The sequence below is a fragment of the Patiria miniata genome, unplaced genomic scaffold (genome assembly GCF_015706575.1).
Source record: "Patiria miniata isolate m_02_andy unplaced genomic scaffold, ASM1570657v1 HiC_scaffold_26, whole genome shotgun sequence".
Lineage (NCBI taxonomy): Eukaryota > Metazoa > Echinodermata > Asteroidea > Valvatida > Asterinidae > Patiria > Patiria miniata.
This window is the reverse complement of record NW_024037065.1, coordinates 1,482,737-1,492,165: the sequence shown is the minus strand read 5'-3', so window position 1 is coordinate 1,492,165 and position 9,429 is coordinate 1,482,737. Positions and strand designations below refer to the sequence as shown.

The 9,429-nt window shown below is 42.6% G+C and overlaps 1 protein-coding gene across 1 annotated transcript; it reads left to right on the top strand.

Moving 5' to 3' along the window:
* The first annotated feature begins 745 nt into the window (after positions 1-745).
* On the top strand, positions 746-3,382 carry LOC119733698. The gene has a single exon (XM_038207085.1). The coding sequence runs from the start codon at positions 746-748 to the stop codon at positions 3,380-3,382; it is 2,637 nt and encodes an 878-aa protein (XP_038063013.1).
* Positions 3,383-9,429: the final 6,047 nt, after the last annotated feature.

Genomic DNA, 9,429 nt, shown 5'->3' with positions numbered 1-9,429 from the left:
ACAAAGGTGAAAGGAAAAAAACCCCTAGAGGTAGTTCCTTCTCAACCAGTGCAAATGAGGCAACAAAGAACAGCAACACAGGAAGGGGGATCCAGAATTCGAAGTCCTGCCTTCTCTGTAGCAAGAATCACAACTTGGGCGATTGCTGGGAATTTCTGAAACAGCCATTGGAAGAGCGCAAGACTTTTGCGATGAAAAAGGGGCTTTGTTTCGGATGTCTTAGCCAAGGGCATATGTCAAAGCACTGCAAACGGAGAGCCACGTGCAAAACCTGCGCAAAGTCTCATCCGACAGCTCTTCATGGAGACATAAGAAAGACAGAGAAACCCACAGAAGGTGGAAAAAATCCTCAGCAGAATTCTGAGAAGCAGCAAACATCTGTCAGCTCCCACACAGGTGTTAGTCATCTTAGTGGAACGAGCAACTGCTGTAAAAGTTCGATGATCGTCCCAGTATGGGTCTCACATCGTGATAAACCGGAGAAAGAGAGGCTGGTCTATGCGCTCTTGGACACTCAGTCAGATATGACATTCATTTTGGACAGCACTTGCGAGGCATTGGATCTACAGGGTACCAAGGTCAATTTACTGCTGTCCACCATGTTTGCGGAGGATCAGAAGGTAGCAAGCAGAAAGTAGATGGGCTGATAGTGCGTGGGTTCGACAGCCATCTAAAGATTTTGCTACCAGCTGCATACTCAAGGGAAATAATGCCAGCCAACCGTTCTCATATCCCGACCTCAGAGATGGCCAGGAAGTGGCCACACTTGGAGAAGCTTGCTGATTTGTTGATGCCTTCGACTGACTGCGAAGTAGGCATTCTCATCGGCTATAATTGTCCGCGTGCCTTGGCACCTCGTGATGTCGTTCCTCCTGTCAACAATGGACCATATGGTCAAAGAACCGACCTTGGCTGGGGCATCGTCGGTATTGTAGACCCCAACCAGTGCGGAGTCGACGACTGTGATCCCATCGGTGTGAGTCACAGAATTCTGATCCATGAAGTGCCATCGTTTTTGACAGTTCGTGAAAGCCTGAAAGGATGTACAGAAGAGAATGTTGACAACATTCAATTCTCCTTCAGAAGTCGTGTAAAGGAGATGGTCAGTCCCTACGAAGTTATACAAATGATGGAACTAGACTTCTCCAAGCGAAAGTCAGATGAGGTTGCACTGTCTCAAGACGACCGTAAGTTCTTGACCAAGATGGAGGAGGGTATTCATCAAAAATGCGACAGTCACTTTGTTATGCCGTTACCCTTCAAGGAAGCAGAACCTAAACTTCCAAACAACAAGATTCAAGCTCTTCAGCGTCTCAAACAGCTAAAGGGCCGGTTCAAGAAGAACCCGCAGTATCACAGCGAGTACAATACCTTCATGAATAACATCATCAAGAGTGGCTATGCACAGAAGGTTCCTGATTCCGAGCTTCATGTCTCTGATGACTATGTATGGTACATACCCCATCATGGTGTCTACCATCCGAAAAAACCTGAGAAAATCAGAGTGGTCTTTGACTGCAGTGCCAAGTTTGAAGGAAAGTCTTTGAATGACTATCTCCTACAGGGTCCTGACCTGACCAACACACTTGTGGGTGTCCTATGTAGGTTTCGACAACAACCGATCGCCTTTATGTGCGACATAGAGCAAATGTTTTACCAGTTCTATGTGATTCCAGACCATCGGAAGTTCCTTCGATTCTTGTGGTGGGAAAGGGGAGACCCTGAAGCTGAACCAAAGGAGTTCCAGATGAATGTCCATCTGTTTGGTGCGGCATCATCGCTTGGTTGTGCGAACTTTGGTCTCAAACAAATTGCGAACAGCTACGAAGAAGAATGTGGTTCTGCAGCTGCGAACTTTGTGCGAAATGACTTCTATGTGGATGACGGTCTGAGATCTGTTTCCACCAGCGAAGAAGCCATTGAGTTGATAACGAAGACCAAAGATCTCTGTGGCAGAGGTGGTTTGCGATTGCATAAGTTTGTCTCCAATTCACGAGAAGTGATGGAAGCAGTTTCGCCACAGGATCGTGCCAAAGGAATCAAGGATCTTGACTTGCGTCACGACTCTCTCCCCATCGAGCGAGCACTTGGCGTCCACTGGTGTATCGAGTCGGACACATTCCAGTTTCGAATCATTCTGAAGGACCAACCACTCACAATACGAGGAATCCTTTCCACGATCAGTTCGGTATATGATCCTCTTGGATTTGTGAGTCCTGTTCTGTTGGTTGGTAAGCAGATATTACAGGAGCTGTGCAGAGATCAGGCAGAGTGGGATGATCCACTTCCTGAATCATTACGGCCAGCTTGGGAACGGTGGAGGAGCGATTTGACTCTTTTAGAGAACTTCAAGATGCGACGATGCTTTCTTCCGGAGAATTTTGGTCGTGTTGAATCGGTAGAGATTCATCATTTCTCTGATGCGAGTTCCACTGGCTATGCCCAATGTTCATACCTGAGACTCACCGATGACCAGCGAAGAGTACACTGCAGCCTCATCATGGGGAAATGCAGAGTTTGTCCTCTGAAGCCAGTTTCTGTGCCAAGCCTTGAGCTAACAGCTGCGGTGGTGTCAGTCCGTGTCAGTGCTCTGTTACAGAAGGAGCTCGAGTATGAGAATGTTTATGAGGTCTTCTGGACCGACAGTAGGGTAGTGTTGGGCTACATTGCCAATGATGCACGGAGATTCCATGTTTTTGTTGCGAATCGGGTACAGCGTATCAGAGACCACACCAAGCCTTCCCAGTGGCGACATGTTGCTGCAGATGTTAATCCGGCAGATGACGGATCAAGGGGTCTTGGAGTTGAGGAATTGATGAACAAATCAAGGTTGCTTGTTGGACCTAACTTTCTGTGGAAAGAGCAGGTTCCTATCACAATTGAAGCCAGTAGTCCAACCATATCTCCAGAGGATCTGGAGGTGAAGAAGGTCAAGAGCCTTGCTACACAGACTGCGAAGCAGACATTCGAGCTTAAACGTCTTGAGCGCTTCTCTGAATGGCATCAAGCCAAGAGAGCTATAGCAACTTGTCTGAAGTTCAAGTCTCTCCTGATGAAGCGTTCCATAAAGAAACCACAGCCAAATTCGATCCAGGCTCTACGAAAAGATGCGAATCCTCTCTACAAACCTGTGATGGTAGAGGACATGTGCCAAGCGGAACTAGAAATCCTGAGACTGGTGCAGAAAGAAGCCTTTGCAGAGGAAATCAAAATCCTGGAATCTCTCAAGGTCAACAGCGACAACCCTAGCAGAGCCAAGGTTCGAGAGCGTAACAAAGTCATGAAGACTAAGAGTTGTCTCTACAAATTGGACCCATTTCTGGATGCTGATAACATTCTGCGAGTTGGAGGCCGCATTAGAAGGGGCTGGGTTCCCTTCTAACTTCAAACACCCAGCTGTCTTGCCCAGAAAGCACCACATCACCGAATTGATCATTCGACATTGCCATCAGCAAACCCAACATCAGGGTCGGGGCATGACCGTGAATCAAATCCGAATGAATGGCTTTTGGATTATTGGTTGTAGCTCGGCTGTTTCCTACTACATATCCAAATGCGTACGATGCAGGAAGCTCTTCGGCCAAGTTCAAGAGCAGAAGATGGCGGACCTGCCGGAAGACCGTCTCGAACCGGCACCACCATTTACCAACTGTGGCGTGGACTTCTTTGGTCCTTGGTACATCAAAGAGGGAAGAAAGGAATTGAAGAGATACGGTGTGCTCTTCACGTGCATGGCAACACGTGCCATTCACATCGAAACAGCAGCAAGTCTCAGCTCGGACTCCTTCATCAATGCTGTACGGAGATTCATTTCCATTCGTGGGCCCATACGACAGCTGAGATCTGATAGAGGCACGAACTTCATTGGGGCAGAGTCCGAGCTCAAAGAAGCTGTTGCTGAAATGGACCATAGCTCTGCGAGGCAGTTTTTCCTGAAGGAGGGATGCGATTACAGCCACTATGAAGTCAAGATGAATGCTCCATCAGCCAGCCATACAGGAGGAGCATGGGAACGACAAATACGTTCGGTGCGTAGAGTTCTGGGGCCACTGATGCATCAGGCAGGCTCTCAGCTTGATGACGAGTCTTTGAGAACACTGATGTGTGAAGCAGCTGCAAGCAATTGTTAACAGTAGACCTCTTACAGTAGACAACTTGAATGACCCAACTTCGCTTGCGCCACTTACCCCAAATCACCTGTTGACGATGAAATCCACTATCATCTTGCCACCGCCTGGAAGGTTCCAGCGTACTGACATATACTCCCGCAAACGATGGCGTAGAGTTCAATACTTAACAGTGAGTTTTGGTCACGATGGAGGAAGGAGTTTATTCAAAACCTCCAACTGCGTCAAAAGTGGATACGACCACAGGATGACCTTCACATTGGGTACATTGTCATCATCAAAGACGAGAATCTTCCTCGCAATCAATGGTTGCTTGCTCGGATTGCTCAGGTGTTCCCAGGCGAGGACAATCATGTAAGGAGGGTCAAACTCGCTATTGGTGACCCCCACTTGGACGACAACGGAAAGCGAGTCCATTCTGAGAAGTTCCTGGAGCGTCCCATTCAGAAGCTAGTCTTACTTGTGGAGGACTTGGAGACCAGGGGAATCCCCGACGAGGAGCCCTGAGAAGCTTCAACATACATGTTGTGTTTAGTAGTTGTATGCTTAGATAACCTGTTAGTTTATTGTTGTTTAAAGTACTTGAGTTTCGAAATTTGATAGTTTATCTTGTTCGAATGTAAATGATTACCAGTGAGATGCTTCAAAGATGATTTATTGTATGTTTGTACAATGTACTCAGACAACTTAAAGGAGCAGTTACCATGTAATTTTTGCATTTTAGTCTAATCAGTGCATGTTCACAATGTTGATCAAGACGAGTTTAGATTACTATAACTTCTGATTGTAAATTAGTTACTCTAATTTGGGGAGCCATGTTAATGTATTCACAAGTTTGCATTTGTGTATAGCGCCCTCTGTCAGATGACTTTGGAGAACACAACTGAGCCACGAACAAACACACATTAGCACATGTAAAATCCCTTCATGTCAGACATCTTTGGACGATATTTTCTGAGAATCGCTTGAGGTTTTGTCTCTTTTGAGACCCAACAAACTGAATTAAGAGGGAAAGGATGCAAGGAGGTAAATTAGAGACTCTTATTATTCTTGAGAAAGAAGTGTAAACCGTATATTTGATTCATTTTTATAGATAATTCTGCGATCAGTTTTGACATTCTATAGTTCAAAATTGAGTGTGATTTTCGTATATGTTTAACCATTGAATTTAGGAATTTGGATTAAGTGATGATTTATGTACGATGCTTTTATAATTCATGTAATACTCTGTGAACTAAGGATATTTACTTTGTTTATATATTCACAGTTTTCACGAAGCCACTGCGGATTATTTCACAAGCCACTGCGAACCATTTCATGGAAGACTTGCGAATCATTTTCATGGAATAAATGCAAGATGTTATAATCAACGGCTTCTGTAGAGACCCTTGTTTACTCCTTAGTTACCGACCTTTGACCTAGATGTGACCTGTGACCTAAATGTGACCTGTGACCCCCTGCGAAACCCCTAGTAGTAGCACTTCGAACACCAAAAAGACTGCACCTCGAAATTGATTTAGTGCTGCCGCTACATAAACTTTATGTAGAAATAGTTGGCAATAGTTATTTCTAAAAATAAAACCTTGAAAGAAATGAAACAGTCCAGTTGACCAAATATGAATTCCCCGTGGCGTACCGCTACCAAAGTTAAAACGCTGAACTTCTGAAGTTCTTTTGAAAGTAAAAAGTACTAACACAAAATTTTCATACTGAACTTTTATTAAAATATAATTTGAATATTTGTGAACTATTCTTTCATATTCCGAGTGAGCAAATCGCATAACAAGGTTCAATGGGACACGGCACGTCGCGAAAGAGCAGTGTTGTGATTCGCTTGAACGAAGACCCATAGAGAATGCGCGTATAATTCGGTTGTAACATGCATGTCGAACTTCAAACATAAAAGTACTTACACAAAACTTTCCGAGTTCGATAGGATATTTTCATGACATGATCTTGAATAAACGTAGTTTCAGATACCGAGTGAGCAAATTGTGCCAAGTACTTCAAATGAGTGGTATAGAGTGATTTCAAAATGACACAGCGTACTCAGCATCAAATTCTACACGCATTTCTCTGATCTGCCGTTGGCGGCGCCCCCAATGAGACGCTTCAACTCGATATGATTTATATATATATAAGAGAGAGTTTAACTCAGCCTCTCCGACGCTGTTTGCTCACGGCTGTTTCACGTGCATTGCCACAACGCACGTAAAGTTTGCGCGACAAACAAATGTTTCCTCCAATGATGCATGCTACGAAAAACAAAATGGCGGCTACTTTCGCGGTAGCGCGAAACTAAAATAACTGCAGAAAAATTACAATATCTCAAGAGCCATAATCTAGAAAAAACATTCAACAGTACTTTTTTAATGAAAATAGTTTTTTCTCTACGAAATGGGTTATAAAATTTGTCACGACGAATATATTTTGAGAATGAAGCTGATTTTTCGCATATTTTCCCTTTGCTACAAATGACCATTAATAAGAATCGACGTAAAAATACGTATTATTCTGGATTCCAAGTTTTCCTCAGCAAATAAAATGTATAATTGTAAATATTATAAAAAGTTTTAACTTCTTTTTAAGTTTTAATAGTCAGACAAGTGGTATATGTGGTTAAAAGACGATTTTCTTCCCCTAAAAATGAACGTCTGCTCGGTGAAATGTTAATGCACGGTATGGAAACCTGCCTTCTGCATGGCATACAGCGCGTTAAAAGCCAGGGGTGGAGTAGTCGGGCACCTCGGGCCGTGTTTCGGCGCGAGATATGAATTTTTTTCGGTCACTATATTATTATACGGGCTCACTCTGCATTAGTCGCTGCGTCGTAAACACGTCTTGTATTTAATTCTCTCTTTGGGCTGTAAAATTGTGTGAAAATGGTGGAGAATGAGTTTGGATTTCCACAAGCAGTGTGTAGAACGGCTGTGTAGGATCTGTGGAAAGTTAAATTCGGTCAGAGATTCGAGCAAGCAGAAAGCTTGTGTTCTGAATTCACCAAAGAACTGCTATCTGTAAACGTCAGCGTTTGGCTGGATGATCCATAGTGTCATCCCACAAAGGTTTGTTGGAGATGTGCAAGAAATTTGAGGCTCCTTAAAGACCAGACACGGGATTCGAGTGTGACTAGTTTGCTCACAGTTTGTGTTTCAGAGTGGCCAAAACATACTCGGACTGGAACATGTACAACATGTGAAAGATACAGAAGGCATGTATAGCTAAATCTACTGGTAACTCTGCACAAAGTAAACACAAGGACACTCAGATTTCTTTTCGGGATTCTACCGAGGATCCATTTAATCTCCAGATCAAAGAGGAACACACAGTTTCACATAAGCTCTGCATACTAGGCAAAGACCCACATGAAGAAACACTCTTTATTTGTGTGATATGCCAATGTATTATTGGCTCGCCCTCCGTCCAAGCCTCTGTGAGCTTAACTTTTGTGCATCATGCTTGTATCAGTGGTTTTACCACAATGACTCGTATGAAGTTCCCTGCCCAACATGCAAGTCGACAGTTTCATACGAAGGTGTGTCGTTCTCCCCCGGATACTACGGTACCAGCTAACCACCCTCAGCACAGCCTGCGCAGAATGTGGCTCGATTGGCAAACTACCTTCCATGACATCCCATTCTTGCCCAACAAAAGTGGCCCAGGTAGCCCAGTGTCATTGCGAGAAATGCATCCCTACCTCCACCCCCGACCCCATCCCCAGTAATGATTAATTTCCATTCACATTAGGTTGTGCAGTTAAGAGATTCATTTTGTGGAAGGCCAAATTCCCTGATATCCACTGTAACTGATGACGGTGCTTCGTTATAGCGCCCTCAAGCGACCAGAAGTTTTACCGCGCTCAAGTTCATCACGCGTTGTGTCTCAGAATTACAGTCATTCAATTCAGTCAAATTTGAAGACACAGAGGCATGGAGGTAATATAAATTGTACCCTTTATGATTGTTTAAATGTTTAATAGAAATATATGATAGTTTTTAATTCATTGTAAGGCCAAACTTTGGTATAAGAAATGAAACTTAAACACAATAATCGTAAATGTATTATAGATCCTGCCCAATGTTTATTGTAGCGATGTACATGTACACGTGATTCCATAGGTTTACAAGTTCAATTGATTAATTATTCGAGTGCTGATCGAGAATTATTTGACTAATTTCTTTCTATAAATTCTGTGATTGTCTAAGGACAGGAAACATGTTGCAATTCGTCGCTGACACATGTTCCTTCATATTGTTCATGTTAATCTGCCATACCACATGTGTGTTTACAAGTGTACTGTACATGTAAGTTAAGGTCAGCCTGATAATGTGACTGGTTCAAACTAGGGTTTCTCTTTAGGGTTTTCTCATGTACTTAACTGCGGTTCCTTTTGTGTTTTTCAATATAGTTTTCACGGAGTGAGTTATAACATGGAGTGAAGTATAACATGGAGTGAGTTATAACATGGAGGATTAAAGGAGCACCTAAAATTAAACACTTGACACTTCAGTGAAATACATGTACTGTGACTAGTGTGAGTCTACAAGTTACTTGCGATCTGAGATACAGCGACATCCACATAATGACCACATATGTGGTTATTATGTGGATTGCTAATATGTTTGTGGTCATTTTGTGGTTTTTGTTATGTGGACGTGGTAATTTTGTGGTTTAGCTCAATATGACCCTTGTACCACACAGTCTCCTCTAATAACATAAATTTTAGGTTCCATTTTTAATCAAAACCCATTTTTTATAGGGCAAAGCTACAAAGCCAAATGTAGTTCCAATTTTTTAGGCTTCTTTGGAAGCACTTTTAAGTTTTAATTGTAAAGATTGAAATTTATTCATGAAAGTTTTCCCTTTTGTCATTATGTGGTAAGCCAAAATCTGAATTTTTATGCGGCAAAGACCCTGTTTTCTGTAAAGTTTTTTAAATTGCCTCATTATCTGGGAAAAACAATTATGTGGGATTTCCTTTTAATAAAATGAGTAGCTGGATTGTTTTTGTTTATTCTTTTATAAAAAAAAAAACTACATTTGTGCCTCCATGTAGATGTACACTCTTTTCATTTTAGGTCCATTTGTAAAAAGCACAAACCACATATTGACCAACATTTAATGGCAAAATGCATGATAATTAAAGCAATTTGCATCAAGTATAAAATTCTAGACATTCGATTTCTGTACCCGTTTGGGTGGTAAAAAAGTGGGTGAATTAAAGTTCAACCTTGAAGTTTAAATAGTGATGTTATAGGCACATTTCTAGCAGTCTAGTATCTTGAGAGAACCGACCCCATTA